The sequence below is a fragment of the Berghia stephanieae genome, chromosome 1, assembly GCF_034508935.2.
Source record: "Berghia stephanieae isolate SIO BIC M18660-M18661 chromosome 1, UCSD_Bste_1.3, whole genome shotgun sequence".
In the NCBI taxonomy this organism is placed as follows: domain Eukaryota; kingdom Metazoa; phylum Mollusca; class Gastropoda; order Nudibranchia; family Aeolidiidae; genus Berghia; species Berghia stephanieae.
The window spans coordinates 142,926,635-142,951,586 of NC_088360.1; the positions used below are offsets into that span (position 1 = coordinate 142,926,635).

Here is a 24,952-nt window from a genome sequence, read left to right on the forward strand (position 1 = left end):
TATAACTGTATATTCGACTGTTTCCCTCCCAGCCAAGGAACTACGGCCAGGGCCAGGACAAAACCAAGTAATCTCATTCCAAGACAACGACAGGAAACAATTGGAAAACAGGTTGGGAGGATAGAAGACACAGCATGTACCTCCCTGCCCACTATGGGAGGTCAGGATCCCCACCCAGTTGAAAGACATTTAAAAGGAATGTGGGAGAAGATTGGAGAAAGAAAATCATAATAGCAATAAACATCACAGGTAGTAACTTTTCATTTATCACAGCAATAATGAAAACAAAAACAAACATACTTTATCTGATCATCTGTCTGTCAAAGGGTATGAACCTCTCAGTGAACTGTCACATCTCCTTCCCAAGAACCTCTTCGTCATCCAACAGTTGCTATAATGCTATATCGGACAGGTATGAGAGTCTGGTCATTTCTTGCTATGTCACTCATAAATGCTCAGGCTATGACTAGATACCCATTTACAATAGAATCGAATGGAGAAAATTTGCTGAAAAATCCCGTGATCAGATCCTCATTCACACCCAAATCGAGTGAAGCGAGACATTTAAACGAATCGCTTAAACGGTGTTAAAAACAGACTGAGTTCTTGCTTCAGTACTGCAAGATCATTCGTTTCCCAGAAATGTTCCCTACAATATATATATGAAAACGGGTAGATCTGACCATTAAGTTTCACAAGTCGTTTGAGCATGACATAGGCCCTCATGCCTATTCGATTACATTTATTACAACTGTGGAGATGTGTGAGTCGTCCTGAAAACAAGAAAAAAATTTTAGTTATAAAAAAGTGTCGTGTTATTTAATAGAATAAATGCAACAAAAAATTAGATTTGAAATACAATTGCACCCACATGACATAAAAAGCAAAATTTTTATGCAAGCAACAAAACAGAACATTTACATTGCAGTTATATTGATAATGCGTACTACAAAATTACAAATACTCCAGCTACAGAATATTCGCCTTTTTTAAAGCAAATTTTGTTGAGAAGGAAAGTTAAGTTCCTTAGAACCTATATTCAGGCTTTTGGAGCATTTTTGGATCATGCTAAGGGCAAATTATTTCTAAAGCTATTTAAAATGACTTTTTCCCTTGGAAACTACGAATTTTTGAAATTTAAAGTTGGCAGCTCTAAAAAAGCTATTGTATATTATATGCAGTCTTGATATATTGTTCCAATTTCGAAGACCACCCACATAAAACTGTTCATTGGGTTAGTTGGAACTTGCTTTATTGGAACAATTTCAGCTCAATGCACTATTTCAACTAAGCAAATAATGACAAAAATAATTATAGTAATTACGACAACAACAATCATAAACAATATGAATAACAATTCTTTATTCATCTAAAAAACAGACCTGCCACTTAGAATTTTTAAAACTCGTAGTTTTCAGGGGTGATAACATAATACACAAAAACCAATTTGTGTTTAAATACATTAAATTAGCGTTTCAAACTTTCTATTTCTACACCATCTCTGGCAAAAGTGTGCATTTAATTAAATAAAGATCCAATGTCAAATAGGACCCAACCATAGTGGTAAGAAATTTTCGTAAGAGCAGGCAGGTCTGCTAAAATGAATTGTTTACCTTGCAGGTCATGTGACAGTCCACTCGTGTTCAATCCATACTCCTTGACAGCACACATGGCCATGTCAGTTAAAGACTGTGGACTTTTTCTCGGGGTCGGTGGTGGTACTACTTTAACAATCTCCCAACAATCTTTTATATTGTCGCCATCCACTTGATACTTCACAAAGGTCTGGCATCTTCCTGTGGAAAATATTAGGTTGATGAGAAAATGTCAGATGTCTGTGTCGTCAACTATTCGAGCTTTTTCCAGAGATGGACCCCAAATTCAATTTAGCATACATAGAAAACTGCAACAGATTCTCTTCATAGCTTTAAATTTTGACAGTTTAGGAATGCTTCCATGATGTATAGAATGGTTTAAAAATTCACAATACTTTATCAGGAATAATTTTTAGTTTGTTTGTTGCTTTAGGTCTCTTCCAACACAATTGAGGTTATCTGAGAGACCGCTGAAACAAAAAAACAAGCAATCCAACAAAAATAGTATAAATGTAAAATCATAACCTAAATTATAAATAACCAAGAACAAACAGGCAGAAGATTTACAGAGAAAAAAAATATCCCCTGTCAAAAATACAATCACAAACCAAAGAAACAGGATAGGCTAGTAAAGAGAAGAAGAAACGACATCACTATCGGATCGTACACCCATGCGAACATAGGTATATGATTCAAGGGTGATGCTCCCATCCAACCACCCGCATCAGGAATAATGATTTGTTATTGTTATTAAGGGTTTTACACATTCAGGTCATTTATTTCAACACCAGTAAAAAGGAAGAAAATGTGAAAGTAAAAAAATATAGCTTAACAACTGAAAGAACACAAGACAAATGGGGATGGGTTTTAATAAGGAACAGATGTAGATTACAAGAGCACACTATCAGTGCACTTATTTTAGATCACCGAAAATTGTTTAAGAGTTTTACGGTGCTTGCAACACATTTAGGTCATATCAGTGCCAGTAAAAAGGAAGAGAATTGGATAGTAAATTCATTCCAGATGTACAATTAAAGACTAGAGGAAAAAGTAAGACAGAGGGGAACTCCAAGAGCATACTACCCTGGTACTTTGAGATTACCTTAAAGTCTCACCCAGACACCAGCACAAGATCCCACTTTGAGGAATACTCAAATGTTTAAAAACCACATGTTAAAAAAAATTTTTTAAACAGTATAGAACAGAGATGATTTACAAGGAAAACATATCTCCCAAAACTATAACCATACATTCAACTGTTTCCCTCCAAGCTCGGGTATACGGCCAAGGCCACGACAAAACCAAGGAATCTCATCCCAAGACAAAACAGATGTTGGAAAACATAGTGGGATAGTAGTAGTAGACACGGCAAGTACCTCCCTGCCCACTATGGGAGGTAAGGAGCCCCACCCAGATATCACCTAAAAGTCTCATCCAGACAAGCGCAGGTCCCCACTAAGAGGAACACACTCAAATCTTTACAAACCATTATATATTATATATTAAAAACATTAAAAGAAAAAATTGCAATACACAGATATGATTTACAAGGAAATATAACTATATAGTTCTATAACTAAATATAACTATAGTTGCTTCCCTCGACTCCGGCCACAGCTAGTACAAAAAAAGTATAATCCCATTCCAAGACAAAGACAGAAAGCAACTAAGAATACATAGGGGAAAGAAGACAAAGCTGACCACCTGCCCACCATCAGTGATCAAAGACCCCACCCAGTAATATGATCTCACCTCCCTTTATGGCTAAAGAAAAAATAATGCACAAAGACAACTGTCACTTTAATGAGTTGCTTAAAAGTTGTCCATTTCCCAAAATTAAAATATATTCAAACCAAGGGAGTAACAAAGTTGTTTGTTTTGTTTGTTTTTAAGGGTTTTACGGCGCTTGCAACACATTTAGGTTATATCAGGGCCAGTAAAAAGGAAGAAAATGGGATAGTAAAAAGTTCTAGAATTACAATCAAAGCACCCAAGAAAAAGTAAGACAAAGGGGAACTGAGAACAAATAGGGATCAGATGTAGATTCCAAGAGCATACCACCAATGTACTTAGCTTGAAATCACCTACAAGACTCATCCAGACAATCACAAAATCCAACAAAGAGGAATACACTCAAATGCTTACAAAATAAAATAAAAATAATAATACATAACAGAGAGATGATTTACAAGGAAAAAAATATCTCCCAAAACAACTATGCATTTGTTTCCCTCCCAGCTAGGATTCCGGCCAGTGCCAGGACGAAACCAAGTAATCTCATTCCGAGACAAAGACAAAGCATGGTGGAAAAATAAGAGGATAGAAGACAGTATGTACCTCCCTGCCCACGACAGGAGGTCATGGAACCCCACCCAGGTAAACATAGTTGTCTAATATTGTATCATCATAAAAATAAACAATCCGATGAGAACAGGACAGAAAGCAACTCAAACATAAGGGGATAAAACGTACAGCAACTGACCTACTGCCCACCATGGGAAGATTACCCAGGCATTTAGGCTTCAGATATGCAGTAAAATGCCATTTCACAGGAAGGGGGGGGTCACAAAGTTGGACACTGCCATTTTTTTAGATTTATTATATATATATACAAAGACCCTTATCACCAGTAGTACTATTGACAAGTACTCATTGTGCATGAAAGCAAACTCACTAACTTGAGCCACAGCCAGAGATATGCTGATAACCATTTAACCATGATTATGAAGCCAGAAGATTCAATTGAAAAACAAAACAAGATAAAAGTATATATAGAACAAAGGTGTGGATGGAACAAGCCATCCATCATCCCCTTAAGGGGCTCTCCACCCACCCTGTGCACTTACCTCCGAGGATGAGATTATTCTTCAACTTCAGCAACGATGATGGCAGACATTCCATATTGTTGCCAGAAATGTCAATCCTTGACAATGTAATGATCTGTGATAATTCACTCGGGATATGCGTTAAACTGAAATACAAAAAAAAACAAAAACATTAAAACAAACAATTTCCACTGAAAGCGCTCAAAGTACTTCATTAAAAGTGGACCTGCTAAACCTTCACATTCTAAAAGTGGAATTGTCATGAGAATATGAATTTTGAGATAAATAGGAATCTGTCACCAATCCATATTGATTATTCTCTATAAAAATTACCAACTTTGTCACTATACAAATAAAGGCACAGCTGGCAACACGATAACGTGTGAGCAATGGAATGAGGAAGGGAGCACAATTTGCTTCCCTAGTTACTAGTTCAGGGTGTCCAGCAGATTATCAGACTTAAAAATCCTACCTCCCCCCATAAAAATCCTACCAAGCAATTTAAAAGCAGGGGTGAGAATGACTGGTCACAAAAAAGGAGGAAATTTTTCATCGTGAAGATCATGACCCATCCATGCAACCATAACCTATAAATTTGAATTTCACTCAAATTTACTGAGATGCGATCCAAAATTTGTCTTGCATCAATTTCTGACACGAGTCGGTGGAAAAGTTGAAAGTGTAATTTAAACATTTGGTGGTTGTAGCAGGGATGATGATGTGATGGTTGTAGTAGTAGTGATGATAGGGATGATGTGGTAGTAGTGATTGTAGTAGTAGTAGTGGTCGTATGGATGATTGTGTGGTGATGGTTGTAGTAGCTGTGGTAGGAATGATGTGGTGGTTGTTGTAGTAGTAGTGGTGGTGGTAGGGATGATGATGTGGTGGTGGTTGTAGTAGTGGTAGTAGGGTTTATGATGTGGTGGTGGTTGTAGTAGTAGTGGTGGTAGGGATGATGTGGTGTTATTTGTAGTAGTAGTGGTGCTAGTGATGATGGTGTGGTGGTGGTTGTAGTAGGAGTGGTGGTAGGGATGATGTGGTAGTGGGGGTAGGGATGATGATGTGGTGGTGGTTGTAGTAGTAGTGTGGTCTGAGAGATGATGATGTGATGGTGGTTGTAGTAGTAGTGGTGGTAGGGATGATGCTGTGGTGGTGGTTGTAGTAGGGTTGATGATGTGGTGGTGGTTGTAGTAGTGGTAGTCTTAGAGATTATTGTGTGGTGGTGGTTGTAGTAGTTGTAGTAGGAATGATGATGTGGTGGTAGTTGTAGTAGTAGTGGTGGTAGGGATGATGTGGTGTTATTTGTAGTAGTAGTGGTGGTGGTAGGGATGATGATGTGGTGGTGGTGGTTGTAATAGTAGTGGTGGTAGAGATGATGTAGTGGTTTTGGTGAGTGTTTTTTATTCAGTGACGATAATAGCAATTTGTCAAAAAGGAGGAAAATGTCTCCGTCCATAGATCAAACACAAGCAAAGTATAAAAATAACAGGAACATAGTTCTGTATTAGTATTATTTAATATATTCCTATAAGTAGTATAAATCCATTCTTATTATTAGACATAAATTTACTTTTTGTAAACATTTAATGAATTGTCCTTTCCATATGTAAAAGGCCTACAATGTTATTCAAATAAAAGGCCAGAAAGTGTTTTGTTTTTATTTTTACTTCATAAAGCAGGCTACAATATCTTTGTTACCGAAACATAGTGGTTATTCAGCTTAAATACAACCCAATAATCTCTCAAATTTAAAGCCATAGCCCAAAGGTAAAAAGAAAGAAGAGTAAATTAAGCCAATCACCATTGCTTTATTTTAATAATATATTATTATCTCTGTATAACCAGATGATTATAAGAAAGAGAGAGAGAGAGAGAGGGGGGGGGGGGGGGGAGGGGTATTAAAAATGCAATAGGTACCTACAACGGAGAAAAAAATCCAGATCCATTTGTCCCTCCCTTCCCCTTCAACCATCAACCAGCTAATCAAAGAACACCACTGGTCTTCTGTATCAATTGTGACACCTGGTGCCATTCTGTCTGGCCCGACGTCATAAAAACGGGACCGTCACCAAATTTCAAGAGACTGAGCACAGGTGTCAAAATATGACATAAGACATAATGGTGATTTTGTGGTTTTGAGGAAAATGCTTGACACGGCAAAAAATCCGACCTCGGGTGCAATTATCCGACTTTTTCCTACCAATCCGACCTTAAGGTAAAAAATCCGACTTTATCCGACTTATCCTACCTCGCTGGACACCCTGTAGTTACCTCCATTTTGGTAATCTTAATTATTTTATGGGACAGTAAGTTGATTACGACCTACAGCAATCGAGGAACGACGAAGAAAAAGATCTTTCCTAAGACTGTCTTCTTCCCCGTCGTTCGATTGTTGTAGCTTGGAAACTTGCTAATGACAAGGATGGTGATATCTTTCCTCATAACTCCAGTTCAATCTTAAACAAGGACTAATCAGAATCATCTGGAATAATTTTCATATCAGCGCCAGTAAAAGAAAATTGGATAAGAAAAGGGGATTTATTTCAAATGAAGTAAAGCTCAAAACCCTAATGGTTGTGATTGTAGTACTGGTGGTAGTAAGGGTGATATGGTGTTGGTTGTAGTATAGTGGTAGTGATGATGTGATAGTGGTAGTGATGATGATGTGATAGTGGTAGTGGTATTTAGTGGTAGTGATGCGGTGGTGGTTGTAGTAGTGGTCGTGATGTGGTGGTGGTATTGGTTGTAGTAGTAGTAGTAGTAGCGATGATGAGGTGGTGCTTGTAGTAGTAGTGGTAGTGATGATGTGGTGGTGGTTGTAGTAGTAAAAAGGGAGAATTTGGGATAGTAAAAAGTTCTAGAATTACAATTAAAGCACCCAAGAAAGGGTAAGACAAAGAGGGGAATTAGTTCACAAAGGGAACAGATGTAGATTCCAAGACCACAATATCAGTGTACTTGGTTTGATATCACCCTAAAAGTCTCATCCAGACACAAGCACAGGTCCCCACTAAGAGGAATACACTCAAATGTTTACATTATAAATTCAATACAAATATAATAATACATAACGGAGATGATTTACAAGGAAAAAATATCTCCCAAAACAATAACTATACATTTGACTGTTTCCCTCTCAGCCAGGGTATCCGGCCAAGTCCAGGACAAAACCAAGTAACCTCATTCCAAGACAGACATAAATCAAGTTGGAAAACATATAGGCGGATAGAAGACGCAGTAAGTACCTACTATGGGAGGCCAGGAACCCCACCCAGGAACAATTGTCAACCTCTCAAACAATTGGTAACAAAATATACTCACAAATTCTGTGCAATCCTCAAAGTATGGAGTTGATAGCACTGAGAGATGGATGGTGGGATGTATGTCAGAGAACATTTTGTAACAAAAAGTGTGGCCAAGTTTTTGGCATGGCAAATTGAAGCAGGAATGTACTTCAGGGGATTGTCGTATAAACACAAATACTGCAGAAGGAAAATAGTGGTGACAGGTTACTATCCAATAATAATAATAATAAAAATAATAATAATAAATGCCATTTACGTAGCGTTTTACCCCGTTGTCACAGGCTCTAAGCGCTTTACAGTGATATAAAACAAAACATATTACAGTGAGACAAGTGTGAAGGAAACGTGATACGAATTCAATTTAACAACAACAAAATATGAAAATAATATTGCAACATTATGACGTAAAAAGAAAACTTTAAGCGAGATTTGAACATTGTCAACGAATCCGAGCATCTCGCGTGTGACGGGAGAGAGTTCCAAAAATGGGGGGCCGAAAATTGAAAAGACTGTTCACCTATTTTACGCAATGGCTTAGGTTTGACAAGGATTGATTGGTCACTGCTTGACAATGAAGCCACAAAGAAATTGTTTTGTTAGGGTTTTACAGCAACATTTAAGGCTTGCCAACCCACCATCATATGAAAAGAGATTTTTCCCCAATACTTGCTAATTTTCTCATATTTTTCCATTCGTAATCATATTTTCAAAATAGTGCAACCATCCAAAATTTAAAATTTTAACATTCGTTGAATTATATAGAGATTTAACTCTGGAGTTCGCATGCATGGAAAATTGAACTAATTTGTTCAGTTTTCAACTAGGGTGAACTCGAGAGTTTAGCTAGCAGAGGGTAGGAAAATCCTGCAAGTTCAATGACAATCATCTGACTGCTAGGTTCCCATGTAGGTGTAGACAATTTTAATGACCAGCTTTTATCACCCCCCCCCCCCCTTTTAGTTTTGACTTTTTGCATTTATCATATTTTAATCTCAATATTATGGTCCTCACAGCATATTAAAATAAGAGAAATCACACCGGTTAGCAGGCCTGGCATTTTCATACCTGCCTACACGAAAATTTCAAAATCAACAACAAACAGTAAAAATTCAGTAATAATAAATTGAAAAGCTACGTACAAACTTTCAAACATTGAAAAAAAAGAAAAAAACAACTTTGCTTGTTACGAGTTAGCAGTGGATTAGCTATCATGGGGATGGAACTCAATTCTTAAAATTGTGGCAACTTAAAAACAATTTTTTTAATTATAGGAGGAAAGAAGACGCAGCTAGTGACCCTCTGCCCATAATGGGAGGTCAAAAGACCAAGATCAGATACGTAAAGCAAGTGGTTCAATTCCAAATCCAATATTGCAGAAGGAAAATGGTGACCATGAAGTCATAAAGAAATCGTTTGTGGCTGTTTAATGAAATTTGCCGCATTCCACAAACACTTCAAATCAATATTTAATGGGGAATGAGAACAGTATCTAGTACTTTAATAATACGACTGGGTAAAAATTGTAAGTTTTGTAAGCATCAAGGAAGATGACAAAGATGATGGGTTTAAAAAGGAAACAAGAAAATGATCCCGCTATGAATGACACCCAAAAAGTGCGATATGTGTCAGTGCACGACAATCAGTCGGAAGGAAGGCTTGTTTTGTTTGTGTTTTAGGGTTTTACGGCGCTTGCAACACATCAAGGACATATCAGCGCCAGTAAAAAGGAAGAAAATGAGATGGTAAAAAGTTCTAGAATTAAAATTAAAGCACAAAAGAAAAGATAAGACAAAGGGGAATTGGTTCGAATAGGGAATTGGTGTAGATTCCAAGAGCACACCGCCAAAGTCCGTAGTTTGAGATCACCCGATAGTCTCATCCAGACACAAGCACAGGTCCCAACTAAGAGGAATACACTCAAATGTTTACCAATCATATAATATAATATGTAAACTAAACATAATACAATGCATAACAGAGAGATGATTTACAAGGAAAAAAATATCTCCCAAAACTATAACTATTCGTACTATACATTCGACTGTTTTCCTCCCAGCCAAGGAACTCCGGAAAGGATCAGGACAAAACCAAGTAATCTCATTCCAAGACAATGACAGAAAACAATTGGAAAACGAGTATGGGGGGATAGAAGAAGACACAGCATGTACCTTCCTGCCCACTATGGGAATCAGTCAGAAGGTGAAAATTAAGGATTGCTTTCTCTGAAAGAATATGCTCAGAACATTTTAATCTTTATTTGAAGTAAATCAGGTGATTTTTCATGAATTATGGTCAGATGAATGGGAAAGGTATCCAGCAACTTTTCTCAAATCTCATCCTTTTTCATCTTGACTAGCTATGTAAAAAATATTTAGAAGTGAAATTAAGCTGTGATATTTCCCGAAAATGTACAAAAAGGGTTGATTTAATTATTTATGACAAGAACTCTTTGATTTTAAAAAATTGACCTAACTACACTTGGCAATATCTCAGTTCAAACCTTTTCACCATCTGACTATGTCATTCACTGTAACATATAAAACAAGGGGGGAAGGTCTAAAATGGGAACCATACATTTGACTGCCAAGGATCCCTGCCAGGACCAGCAGGCAATCAGTCCAAAACATTGAAAGGAAAAAAAAAAAAAACTTTTGGGGATAGAAGACTCCGCAAGATGGACCTCTCCACCCACTACGGTATTCTCTCATTTGATCATATACCTATTGATGAGCAAAATTACAATTATTTATGACCAACTTTTCTCCAAAGAGTTGTGGGTAAAGAATCTAAACCTCGAGAAGAATTAAAATTGGCCCAAAATTTTGTCCACAAAAAAAAAAATGCAAATATTTTCCGATTGTGACAGGTTTCACAAAGCTGTGGACCTAGAATCCCACCCCATCAACCCAAGGAGGGTCGGCTTTCGAAAATTAAATATCAAATCCATAATTAATACATCTGGCAAATACAAACTTACTTCAAGAACTGGAATGCGAAACAGGGAGCTTGGAAGGCGTGTAATCCTATTCTCTCTAGAAATAAAAAAATATTTTCACCATTGTGAAATCAATAAATTACAAAATATTAAATAACTTTTGAAGGAGTGACTTAATAGTTCAATCTTCGTGATTTTTAAAAGAATTTGATATATTTTGTCAATTAATATAGTGAAATTAAATAGGAAAAAAATTATCGAGGTACCTCAGATAGTGCAATATGGATAATAAAGATAGTATATATTCTAAAATCTCTTAAGGGGCGGTTTGGGTCTTTTCTAAAAAAAATTTAATTACCTATATTGGGCGGTTTTAATCATTCTGTATCATCAATATAGGTTAAAAAAAACATTTATGGTGAAAATTTAATATCTGTGTTGATACCATTTTGCGATCTAATTTGGGGTCTGACATCAAAAATATAATAACAAATCTTGTGGCAAACGTCCAGAAAAACTAATGAAGGAATGACCTCCATATTCTTCCTCTTGTCAACATTGTACCATAGTGTGTCACCATAGAGATTTTACAGCTTTAGCTTATGGAATTTTATTAGATCATTAAAAGTTGAGAATCAAAATGTTATGACAAAATTGATGTAAAAAATTCGATTTAGGATTATAATTTAAAATTCACAAATCTTATCAAAATATCTCTATGTGACACAATACATTATCTCTGTCATAACTGTGGAAAATTTCAGACAATATTCATTGAATAGATTCTGAGAACAGTTTGACACAGTTTCCCATACCCTTAGAAAAATGACATATTGAGAAAATAGCAAAATGGCTTCCGTTTTTCACACATTTTTACTACCTGTACCATTTTCGACTGTGTATTTCGTGCCTTTATAGTCTACTTTAAGAATTTGGACTTCAATTATATTATTTCTAAGATAAAATATTTTCCACCAAAATCTCAAAATCAAATTTTTGAAGGATTTTCCTAATAATTAGACCCAAACCGCCCCTTAAAAACCTTCCATAAATCTTATCAATAAGAACACCCCCCCCCCTCCCCCAATACAATGCAATGTAATCAGTCAGGAAAAAGAAACTTACGCTAAAAAGAGGAACTGAAGTCTTTGTAGAACTACAATCTCTTCGGGGATTTCACGTATATTATTGTCATTCATGTAAAGACCTACCAAAGAGACGAGTTCAAGAATAGTTCCTGGAGGAATGTAAAAAAAATAAAATTAAAAAATGAAGGTTCAATGAAGGAATACTATATCACATTTCATAAATTATATCAATTTACAATATCTAACTTGGTTGAGCTAACAGCACCTCAGCATACCTGTCTACTCGGAACATTTCAAAATCAGTAGCCAACGCAAAATTCATCAGTAATAAACGGTACAATTTTAGTAATACTCCAATTAACAACAACAAAAAATACTGCGTATCTACAATCTATACGTAAAATAAATGTTGACCTCCACCATTACGAGCTGGCAATCGACGAAGCTATCATGAGCGTGAACTGAGCACTAGCCTTTATAACTTTAAGGGAACATTTTTTTCTTTCTTTCTTTGATAACTGGGGGAACTTAAAAGAAAAAATTTGTTTTTTTTTTCGTCCTCTCTAATACTCCGACCAAATTGCTGTGAAATCAAAATGCGTAATAATTCTTCCATTTCCGTATGTCCGAAATTGTTACCTGATTTCCGCAACAATTTTACGGACAATCCGTAAGAGTAGGCAGGTATGCCTCAGTGCCTAAGATTAAGCCGCATGATAAGGCACCAGACTTGCCAACAACACACAGTTGCACAACAACAGTTTTACAAAACTGTAACCTTGAACGTTTATAGTCTGGTTAATACAGTTTACTGAGAATTACTCATAAACGTGGATGGCAAAAAGCAACAACAAAGACCTGAATGAAAACTTCAGACTATCTATAATTTGCCTCACTGCCAGTCTTGAACAAGTCCGGTCTACAAAAACATGCAACCTCTTTAACGCGTTATAAAATGCATTGGATTCTCAATTTATATTTGCTACATTACATGCTGATTTAAGCAAATCGATAATCATGATAAATTACCATTGAATCATCTATCGTAAAGTACTTTCCACCAGATCTAACAGACCCAGCTACCTAATCACTGCTGGGTCAACAGGGGGTGGCAGTGACAAAATTGTGATTAAAAACAGCACATTTGGACCATGGTCTTCTACAAGCTTAGTAGTAAAGAGCAAATTAAAGTAAATTTAATAAATAAATCGGGAAAAACTAATTTAAAAATGAACTTGCGTGGAAATTCATTTAATGCATTTGAACTCAGGATAAGACAACTGAGAAAATTAAAGTTTCCAAAGACACGCTGATCAGGGGAGAAAAAAGAAAACAGGAATGTTTTAAAATATCTGCATCCATTTTATAAAACTTTAAAATAACTGGTCAACCAATCAATGTGATATTGCCATTCGGCTGATAACCATATCTTTAAAATTATTTTAAAATATAAAAATCACCTGATCTTAGAAATGGAAAATTAATTCTAATTATCAATGTTGTACAATTATTTACTCCATTTTCACTTTTGCCAAAATTAGAATGCTTTCAATATTATCAGGGTTAAAAATATTGAGCTTTATATAGCGCAATATCCACTAAATGTGCTCTAAGCGCTTTACAAGGGGTCCCTGGTCAACAGCAACATTTAACATGTAGGACGGGACATGACGCCTGTAAGGCGATATTACAATTTTTCGGACAAAGACAACGCTGTAAACAACCAGGTACTCATTTTACACCCGAGTACGGTGAGAATGTGAGTAAAGAGCCTTTTCCAAGGATTTAACTATGCGCGAGCACGAGGCTCAAACCCTGGACCTTCCGATCTGAAAGCGAGTGTCATACCACTAGACCACATAGCCAACTCAGGGGGCAAAAATTTACTGAACTTTTATAATGCAAACACATTGGCCACCCTTTTATAAGTGCTAGCTAAACTCCAGTAAAAAAAGATGTGCTAACTTTTACTCAATTTATCAGGTGCTTGGAAAATATACTGAGAGTTTTTTAATATACTATATTCCCGATATCAGTGCTGATGGTGACAAAAAGGGAAAAAGGAGGAAAATTATGAATGGTTTCCTTTAGCCCACATGTTTACTTCACTAACCCCCACATTTAGAGCCATTGAGATGATAAACCACTCTAGCTATCTTCTGGATAAGGGGGGGGGGGGGGGGGGGGGGGAAACTGCACCAGTTTGTTCCACCACATATCAAATCAGAAAATTTGATTGAGGAAAATGACAGTCTTTAAAGGAGGAAATTCATCTGAAACCAAAATCGCGGATTTCCGCAGATCCGAGGAAAACCATCAGCACTGCTATATATACAGAAAATTGGCAACCTAATTTTTCAACTTACAGGAATACTAAAGAGGCAATTGTCTGAAATGTTGAGCCAATCCAGATATTTAATCATAGACATATCTTCAGGGAGCTCCGTCAAACCATTTTTAGACAAAACCACTCCTCTTGCTTCTCGACACTTGAATCCAAATCGGTTAGGGACTTTCCCCAACATTTCACCGCTGAAATTAAATTATGAACGCATATAGCAACATGGAAAGAGTTGTAGTAAAATAAAATTTTGTGCACAGCAGTTATCCTTCATACATTTGATATCTCATTTTAAGCAAGAAATTCCTCTTTCTCATTTTACAGGAAATTTCACCTTCAATCTCAATTCCAACATTTCCGACCAATTTCCAACTTTCCGACTTCCCTGGACACCCTGTAGAAGAAAAAACTCGCCTCTTCAACATAAAAAAAAACAGTTCTATAAACGAAAATACAGTCTCCCTAGCCAAAATCGACCAATATGACTAGAGAGACCAAAATCTAGGTGCCCCTCGCCAAATTGGCCGATTTTGGCGAGGGACTAGACCTGTAAATGAGCTCTATAAAAATTGACTGAAACTCTTTGACAAACTGAAGATTCAATTATTTTTTTTAAAATAAGGGCATCATTGGAGAGGAGAGTGATAAATACAATATATCAAAATAGTGGGTGTTATTTCTTACTGGAAGTCTGGAAGTATGCCACAATTTGATGTAGAAGGAATGCTAAATAAACCAAATAAGCATGTCATCCATATAGGTAAAGATGACTTCATCAAAGTCATATTCCTGCCTCTGGAATTTTTTTGACATAGAAAAATAATCACCATTATTATCTTTAACTTCTAGCCATGACCAATTGAATTTATTCCTCACGGGACTCACATCTTTATCGATGCTCGACAAGTCTGAATTGTGATCCACGAACAGCTCAGCCATTGTGAGAACATAAGAATTATGTAGCAATGAGCAAACTTGATTTTCAATCAGTAAATGACAGAGAAAAAAAAAACTTAAATAAATATGACTTCAGGCCAATACACTGAATTATTAAGTAGAAGTGAATTATCAAAACTTCGGCAGGCGTAGCGGAAAAATTCAAAGAATCGAAATGACGGTAAATCGTCACAAAACAGCAAGCTCGCTTGGGCTTGAGCAAAACAATGCCAGAAAACGTCCTGATTTGCACGGGAATTAATTAGGCTACTTACCATTGTTCCTTATGATCAGGTACTAAAATCAGTGAAGAAACGGTCAACCAGTTTGTTTACAACGTGAGGCAATCGAAATGTGCTTGTAGCAATCTATCCTAACTTTCGATTTGAAGATGTCTACATAACGGACTTGCGGCATTCGCAATTTACTTTATCATAGTTTTGAGACTCGCCAGGTAAATGTGGTCAATTTTGGCTTAGATGAAACAGCGAAATTTATCGCTCGGTGGCTCAGTTAAAATTGGCTACAGTTGGGATCACGACGGGTTTGGAAAGTGAAAAAATAATTTAACGAAGGATGTGTGAAAATACCCAGGGAAGTGTTTAGACACGCCTTTTATAAAAAGCATCGCTTTGTCTTGGCAATATATACATCGTTAATATAAACGGTCCCCATGAGCTATGCGTAGCGCTGCGGAACACTCCTAATTATTTTACGGTCATTCGACTACGATTTGTGAATTCTTTCTTTTTTTATTACTTTCTTTCTTTCTTTCCTTTTTTAAATATTTGAATTTGACAAATTGACTGATTTCAGTTAATTGACTGAGAATTTACAGGTCTAGAGGGACACAAATCTTGGTCTCCCTAGACACTTCCTATGAATATCACAGTAGTCATCGGGGTATTCTATTTACTAAAAACAAATATAAAGCAGACCTGCCAACCCTTCATATTCCAGAGGTTAGAATCAGAAGGTCAGAAAATAGGAATGAGACAAAAAAAATAGAAATTTAACAATGGATAGTCCTGTATCGAAATGGCCACCAACTTTGCCACCAAACATAAAAAGACAGTATTCCGGCACAGCTGGCACAAAATACATATCACATTTATTATTAATTTTCCTACCTAGTTCCCTTTTTCGAAATTTAAATTTACCTTTTTAGTCCCCACCTCCATTTTTTTGTTCTTACTCTTACCCCTCATGATTAATTTTTGAAAATTTGAATTTTAGGGATAATGACGGAATTGTGGAAAAGGAAAAGTGACAATAATGAATGATTCCGCCAAAAGCGGAAGGGTTGGCAGGTAAGCGAATGACAATTTTGGGTTCTGAAATTGGATCCTTTAATTATTTTTTTTTAAAAAAGCAAATCTGGAAAGAATTCAATACATACTTAAGGTTTACACGCATAGAGGAATCCATGAAAGGTGTATTAGGATCATCCCATTGAACGCCATAATTTGCTTTACACCATCCAGAATTAGAACAACAATCACTGCAGCAATTATGATTGGTACAATATTGCAGAATGTATTCACAACCACATCGCGTTTTCCTGGAAAGAGATAATGTTTTATGTTATTAAGCGTTTTACGGCGCGTGCAAAAGTCATATCAGCACCAACAGAAAGGAAGAAAATGGGATATTAAAAAGTTCTAGAATTAATTCAATTTAGCTACACCCAAGAAAAGGTAAGACAAATGGGAATTGGTTCATATAGGGAACAGATGCCATACCCGTCTACTTGAACATTTCAAAATTAGTTGCCAACACAAAATGCATCAGTAATAAATGGTACAATTTTCATAGTACTCCAACAATCAACAACAACAACAAAAAAGAAAAATACTGCGTATCTACAACCTTCTATATGTAAAATAAATGTTAACCTCCACCGTTACAAGCTGGCAATCGACTAAGCTATCATGGGCGTGAACTGAGCAGTAGCCTTTATAACTTTAAGGTTACATTTTTTTTCTTTCTTTGATAACTGCGGGAACTTAAAAAGAAAATTTTTCTTCTCTCTCATACTATGACCAAAGTGTTGTGAAATCAAAATCTGTATATTTCTTCCTAATTTCCATAATTACAGACGATCTGTAAAAGTAGGCAGGCATGACAGATGCAGATTCCAAGAGCACACCATCGAAGTACTTAGGTTTGAGATCACTAACAGTAAAGTCATCCAGACAAAAAGCACAGGTCCCTACTAAGAGGAATATACTCAAATGTTTTACAAATCATATACAATATAAATAAGCATAACACAGTGCATAACAGATGATTTACAAGGAAAAAATATCTCCCAAAACTAACTATACATTTTACTGCTTCCCTCCCAGCCAGGGTATCAGGCTAGGGCAAAACCAAGTAATCTCATTCCAAGACAAAGACAGAAAGCATATTGGAAAACAGGTAAAGGGGGATAGAACACTTCGTCCCTGCCCACTCAGAGCTTGATTAAGTAGAAAGTCTGAATAAAGAATATAGACAGCCATTGGAAAAGTGAAGCGGGTCGATATTGAATAATACTAATACTAAATACAATGTTTTTGTTTTTAAGGGTTTTACGGCGCTTGCAACACATTTAGGTCATATCAGCGCAAGTAAAAAGGAAGAAAATGGGATAGTAAAAAGTTCTAGAGTTACAATTAAAGCACCCAAGAAAAAGTAAGACAAAGGGGAACTGAGAACAAATAGGGATCAGATGTAGATTCCAAGAGCATACCACCAATGTACTTAGTTTGAAATCACCTACAAGTCTCATCCAGACACAAGCACAGAATCCAACAAAGAGGAACACACTCAAAGCTAACATTATACATTCAAAATAAATATAATAATACATAACAGAGAGATGATTTACAAGGAAAAAAATATCTCCCAAAACAATAACTATGCATTCGACTGTTTCCCTCCCAGCGCCAGGACAAAACCAAGTAATCTCATTCCGAGACAGACAGAAAGCATGTTGGAAAACAGATATAACGGGATAGAAGACACAGTATGGCCCGCTATGGGAGGTCAGGATCCCCACCCAGGACTAAATACAATTTCACATAATCATTGTTGTAATATTTTTCACAGTATCTGAACGATTCTGGTAGCATTTTAAAAAGCAGATTAAAATGTAGAGTGCAATTTTATATTTTTTAAAATAAATATTTCATTTACCTGTCTATGCAGAATTTCAAAGATTGAAGGGGTAACACTATGTTTAATCCGTTGGCCACGAGGTGGAAATGACGACTTCCCACTATTCCAATTTTATCACTTTCCCCTTTTTTGTTACAAACCTGACTTTTTTGCATTTATCATAATTTAGTCAACATTCCCACATCACACTTTGGACCTCAAAGCGTATCAAAATATGAGAAATCATACTGGTTGAAAACCCTAATATAGCGTTATACAGATTCCCCAAACAGCTGACATTTGAGAATCTGTGGCGATCATTGAATATATGTTTGAAAAGTTAATTGAAACTTAATTAAAAAAGGTCCTTACCGCTGATGTGCAAAATAGAGACTATCTTGAGCTTGTTTGGCTGCCTGCAAAAAATTTAAGTTAAATTCCATTTAGTTGTTTTTTGGGTTGTACAACGCTTGCAAACATATTCAGACCTGCCAAATTGAAACCTTCAAATTTAGTAATTTTTATGTCAATTTTAAGTAACTTGACAAGGAAATTCGTAATTTCTGAAATTGTGTATGAACAACCACAATATTATTACTATTATTATTATTATTAGTAGTAGTAGTAGTAGTAGTAGTAGTAGTAGTAGTAGTACTTATTATTTAAATATTACTAAGAATAAAAAATTCGTAATTTCCCATAAAAATTCGTATTTGGCCATGACATTTGTCTAAAATTCGTAAAATAACGATAAATTCGTAAGATTCGGCAGGTATGTGTATTTACGAACCTAGTAAAAAGGATCAAAGGACGCAAACAATATGTGTGGCTATGTAGTCAGTGGTATGATACTAGCTTCTGGATTGGAAGGTCCTGGATCCGAGTCTTGCTCTGTGTCACTGATTTTACGACAAAATTATATAAGATATTTTCAACTCAATCGGACTAATGATTTTACTAAAGGTCCCCACAAAATTAAAGCTTTAAATTATTAAACAAGTCTTCTGGTTAAATTAAATTATAATTTTACTTAAAAGAAAGAAAATGTAAAATAAAAATGAAAGCGTTGACAAAAAAATGTACCTATTCAGTAATGCATAAAGACGGTACAATACACACAAACCAATCTCGTCTTGTCTCGGGTTTGCTCCTCTGTAATCTTGACACAGCGTTGCTCTGATGAAGATGTGTAGTGTGGACACTATACTGATCACGGCCCAACAAATGTGGAGAACAACCGTGCTTCTCAAATTTGTTTTACGTACAGGACTTTGCACTATCCTTTTGGATCTGGATAGCGGCTTGACCGACTCAATTTTTAACGAACACCTTTTTACTATCACTCTATTGAGACGAGATATTACGACATATGTCACCTTTTAATTTCGTCACCGACCCACCAGCTTTTGACATTTTACAACAGTGATTGGTCTCCTGCGTTATATTCGTTTTATTCTGTACCGGCCTGTGTAAGACAGTTTCAGCCTTCTGTGTTCTACTTTTATTGGGACATAGTAACAGATTTGCCTTCTCTGTACTATACTATGATTTGGTCACCCATTCACAGACTTGCACAGTACGGTAACCTGTACTATGCCTTGCTATCTTCGGGCCCCAAACGTACTTCACACAATCAACCCTGCACTGTGTGAAGGATAGCAAGTGACGTTTGGCGGTCTGCCATGGGTTTATATAACCATGGTGAGTAGTATTCATATGACAGTTAAGAGGCATTGTCATCACAAGATAGCATAGCAACATGTTTGAAAAATAACTCATGGTTGCGTAAAGCTTAACAGGCACCTTTTTACTATCAAACTTTTGATATGTCATTTTTTAATTCATAATCGACTGACCAGCTTTTGATATTTTACAACAGTGTTTGGTCTCCTGTGTTATATTTGTTTTATTCTGTACCGGCCTGTATAACACTCCCATTGAGACTTAAGCTTGTACTACAGTAACGTGACACTCTGCGCATAGGCAAGTCCTTGGAAAAGGCTCTTTACTCGCATATTCTCACCGTAAAATGGCTGTTAACAGCGTTGTATCTGTCGGAAAAATTGTAAATAATATCTAACAGGCATCCTGTCTCATTCTTTGTTACGTGTTGCTGTTGGTCAAGTGTCAAAAAAAAACAAAAAAAACCAAGAATACAATTTCAAAAAACAGTTCAGAGATCAGAAGTAGATGCCAAAGCAAAATATAAAGTCTCCAAACACTGCGGCTGCTCTGACAAAGGAAATAAGCTCAGTGTTAAAACAAAATAAAACATAAGAATCATACAGTAGAGAAGATTTATAATTTAAAAAATAAAAATCTCATACAAATCCAGTTTCAGTAAAGGGTACAGGGCCATGGCAAAACTAAGTGGCCCAATACCTTCAGTCAAAGGTCACAATTCGATTTCATGTACTATATTATTATAAGCCAAAGCATGTGAAATCCGCAACAATTTTTACTATAAATTCAATTTTCAGCATTTTAATCATCCTTTCATGAATGAAATCTTGGGTTTTAAAAAATACAATATCCAAATCTGCTACTTACCATTTGACATTTCTTGATTTCTTTCAAAAAGCTAAATCTAGAATCATCAATGACGAAGTTTTTAGTTGGTGGTTCTGGATCATACATCCATCCACATCTTCCTTCAGATGTTAGATTTCGGGCAGGACAAGGGTTTGGTGTTCTCAACCTCAACCGGCAACAGATGGCAACTACAGCATACAGTAGTGCAACAATACCTGTGGAAAAAAAACAATGCAGCGAAATATATATGAAACAGAAGAAAATGAAAAGACATTTTCATGCAATAAGAAAAATAGAAAAGAACAAAAATAAATTTCATTACTACTAAGACTAAGTGGACCCTAGACCTAACCAGTATGGCACCTGCAACTTAACCAAGCACAAGTTGCCAAGCAAGCTTATGGTGTCATACCGAGCCATCCAGTCACTTTGTTCTACTCCTACAACTACTCAGGGAGTCGCAATAAGACTCAAATGAAAATTCTTTTAATTTGTGTAAATTTCTACATCATTGACGTACAAAAAACAAGGAGGAAAAATAAAGTTTTTTTTACAAAATGGATTTAAACTGATCTCAGAAGAAAAAAAAAGTGGAGCACTGCTACTGCTAGACAGTGTATCACAAAATACTGCCTCTTCTTTTTAAAATTGAATCGTCCTTAAAAATATGTAAAGAAAATTACCTATAACTGTTCCAAATTTTAAGAAAGACTGGAACAGTTCAAAGCCATCCTTACAACATTCCGACATCTCGGATAGCAACAGCCAACAATGTGTCCAATCTGGAAATGAAATGAACAAAGGAATTTGTACATACTTTATTGAAATTGTTAGCGCCGTAACTGTTTTCATTTGTACCTAACTAGTAACTGTATGGTTTTGATCCAAAATATACCTTGCCTTCTGTTTAAATCCAATGAATCTAATCCATATCAAATAGTTGCAGTTTCATGTAATGAAAATTGACACCATTAGGTGTGACGGGGTGGCATTGAGAATATCTATCTATTGGTTTTAAACTGATCGAGATAACGATAACGGTTTTGGAAGTGTTCCATCTTCAGGTACCAAAGTAGGCTTTGAGTCTGGTGATGTCCACATACTTCAAATAACGAGTGCCCAATCTTTCGCGTATCCCAGCCTCAGGGACAAAGTTTTCGGCATATCGCTAATGTAGACAAACAATGGCACCAGCAGAACAGATCCCTGAGGGACCCCACTCTTGCTTCCTGGGCCATGTGGAATTGTCTTTCCCCTAAGGTAGAAGAGAACGCCTTCAAGGTCTTTTTGCACCCTATGATTCTTGCAAGTTTGAGCATTAACTCTCTGCACTAAACAATATCGTAAGCCGTTGATAGATCTATAAATACAGCACCAGTTTGTCGTTTCATTTCAAACCCTGCTTCAATATGCTTTGCAAGGGCAATGAGCTGCTCTGTGGTGCACCTCCCTTCCCTGAAGCCCGCATGCTCGGGTAGCAGGCAGCATCTAGGATCAGCCCCCCACCAGTTCAGTAGCACACGCTCCAAAAGTTTTTCCAGGCATTTCCTAAGGTGATATGGGTCTGTTTCTGTCTGCCTCCGTCGGTTTTCCTGGCCTCAGGATGGCAACTATCTAATGTGCTTCCATACTTGTGGAAGCTACTTTTGCAAGGACGTCAGACATTGTCTCTGCCAGCCAGGCCCATACCCTTGGACCCAGATGCATCATCATATTGGGAAATATTCCATCTATCCCTGCTGCTTTGGCTTTGCTGTTCTTTACATCGCTAATGACTGCACCCACTTCTCAGGGACTGAACTACAGAGATCAGACTCGGCAGGTATCAGGTGGCGAGTCCCAAATCGTACAATATGCCTTGCGGACACCATGCTCATAGAATCTTTGCCAAATTTTGTAAAAATTGATACACTAGCTCATTTTATTTTACCTACGCCTACTTGCCATCAACCCCACTTTTAAGGACAAATTTTTTTTTTCCATTTTCATTTAACCCTGATTTTTTCCCCATAATTACCTTACTCGTACCCATATAAAAATTTGCTGACTTTTAAACTTTAAAACCCAACACTTGCCATTTATTTTTTTATTTATAGACTAGACTAGATAAACAAAATTAGAGTACTTAAATTTAAAACAAGTGGGTCATAGTCATGTTGACGGCAAAACCCAAACTTTTACCCGACGATCAGCAGTTAGATTCTCTGTAAATTTAACCAACATTTTCAACAGAAAGATATAAAATAACTCTGGAACCGTTAGTCGTCGAGAAACAAATAAGGTATCAAATCTTATGTTTTTTTTAAAGTCCCACATCCACCTGACTGACTGGGTCAAATTTCAGATTTTTTTTGTTTGAATAGTTTGAAAATTTTATCAAAGTCATAGTGTCTAACTTTGGAACCAATCAAAAAGTAAGGTATTATATTAAAAATGGTTTTTAAAGGCCCGTAATTTATCACCAATTCATTTGAACTTTTGAAAAAATATCAGACTCGTCGAAATTTAGTTCTCTAAGTGGCGCGCCAATTTAATTAGATTATTAGCATCTACAGGCGCACCTTTCGCTATTGTGGTAATTATGACAAATTGACGGAAGAGAGAAGCATAAAAAGCATAAAATGCTAGAATTATAATAAAAGTATATATAAATGGTGTTTTATTAATTAAAAGTAGACCCGAGACATTGGTCTGCGCTGGGCCGGACAAAACTAACGCATCTTTCCACTAGACTGAAAATGTACGGGAAAGTAAAAAAAACAGTCCGCACTTCTATATTTGACGAGTTTTATAGGTTTTCATTAATTTATTTTACCGTTTGCAGCCATTTCTGGAAAACGAAGATGATAACAGGTGTTTTTTTTTGTTTTGTTTTTCAACTTCCAATATGCGAGCGAGGGCTGGCGTGGACGAAAGAGACGCTAAGTAGAGTGGACAAAAACAAACTGGACACTGGACACTGGACAAAGAACGGAGCAGGGTTGCCAGATTATTTTTCAACAAAATGCCAGGGGAAGACTCAAAAAATGCCAAAACACTCAAAAAAATGCCAAAGTCTGTTGACTCCCACCCCCACTAAGAAAACTACTCACTTTTGATAGACAATTTACTATCATATCCTGGTGGCTTGCGTGTTTTCTTTTCTTTTTTTTTTTCTTTTTTTTTTGAATTATACTAAATTTCCTGTTGGGGTAATTTTTTTATTAAGAAAAGGTGTCATTTGAAGTATAATATACTAGAAAAGAAAATGCCAAATGAAATGCCAAATGCCAAATGATTTTTCTAATGCCAAACGGTTTTCAAAAATGCCAGATTTTTGGAATCTGGCATTTAAAATGCCAAACTGGCAACCCTGGAACGGAGATGCTGTGAGAGTAAGTGGTTAGCCAGATAATTTGAATGTTCTGACTAGGGCACTTTTAACTCTAGTCCGCCCAAATTGAGGGGTTAACCCATTGTTTACCTACTAGTTGGGACTGTCGGAGCAACGCCGTTATTTGCGAGTTCATGTTCATACGGTCGGAGCCGGCTAGCCGCATTTCAAGATTCTATCTCCGCGGTCCGATAGGACTAGAGAATGGGCATGGGGTGTACGTTTTTTTTTTCAAATTACTTTGATCTACTTGCATACAAATACATGGCAATAAATGGGAAGGAAGTTCCAATTAAGTGGAATTCGATGAAATCCGGAATACCTCAGCGATGTCCGAGAGCACAAACAATGTTACTTGGGCTTTAAACGATTGATTAGATATATTTGTAACAACCAGATAATGGGGAAAGCCAGTTACTTATGTTGCGTAGAGATAACCCTAGAAATTCCATATAAATGCAAGAGCCATTTTAATGACATACCGAGTTGCTCGCAGTTTATTTTTTTAAATGTGTTATTTCAGGGGGTGGGGGGGGGGGGGGGGTGTAATTATCCAAAGAACTACTCGGATTGATTTTTAAAAACGTATCTTGCGTCTACAATTAGTGTTTTTTTTTTTTTTTGTTTTTTTTGTTTTTGTTTTTTTTTGCTTTGTTGGGATTGCAACGCCCAGGTCTCTCAGACACTACTGATAACCAAGATAGCCGAACAACTTTCGATCGACTGGGAATTGTTAATGAAAATAATGAAAACTCGTCGCCACCGGCCCTCTACGATGAACTCTTACTCATACAGGTTTTATAGAGTTCAATTTGTTTCTTTCTTTGGGTAAATAAAATAAAATTCAAGGTGAGCAACTTGGAAGTGGCGCCTGCATATGG

At 36.5% G+C, this 24,952-nt stretch overlaps 1 protein-coding gene across 2 annotated transcripts; it reads right to left on the minus strand.

The window, feature by feature from the left end:
- Window positions 1-300: 300 nt before the first annotated feature.
- On the minus strand, window positions 301-23,649 carry LOC144963400 (uncharacterized). Of its 2 annotated transcripts, none has more exons than XM_078897376.1 (13): window positions 23,514-23,649; window positions 21,382-21,480; window positions 20,713-20,913; window positions 18,539-18,578; window positions 16,425-16,586; window positions 14,115-14,280; window positions 12,988-13,057; window positions 11,786-11,897; window positions 10,703-10,757; window positions 7,742-7,902; window positions 4,442-4,566; window positions 1,614-1,796; window positions 301-773 (listed from the first exon to the last, which is right to left on the minus strand). In XM_078897376.1, exons 1-13 carry the CDS (start codon window positions 23,524-23,526, stop codon window positions 565-567), a joined length of 1,596 nt encoding a protein of 531 aa, XP_078753502.1. In that variant the 5' UTR covers window positions 23,527-23,649; the 3' UTR covers window positions 301-564. The 2 variants fall into 2 exon arrangements, with proteins under 2 accessions (XP_078753502.1, XP_078753501.1); XM_078897375.1 differs by having other exon boundaries at window positions 440-773; window positions 18,539-18,582; window positions 20,717-20,913; window positions 23,514-23,624.
- Window positions 23,650-24,952: the final 1,303 nt, after the last annotated feature.

Coding starts and splice junctions, on each gene's coding strand:
- LOC144963400 (XM_078897376.1), bottom strand. Junction 13,058..14,114: donor ATTGCCTCTTTAGTATTCCT/GTAAGTTGAAAA, acceptor TCCCCTGATCAG/CGTGTCTTTGGAAACTTTAA. Junction 4,567..7,741: donor TTGAGGATTGCACAGAATTT/GTGAGTATATTT, acceptor TTTGTATTTCAG/TTTAACGCATATCCCGAGTG.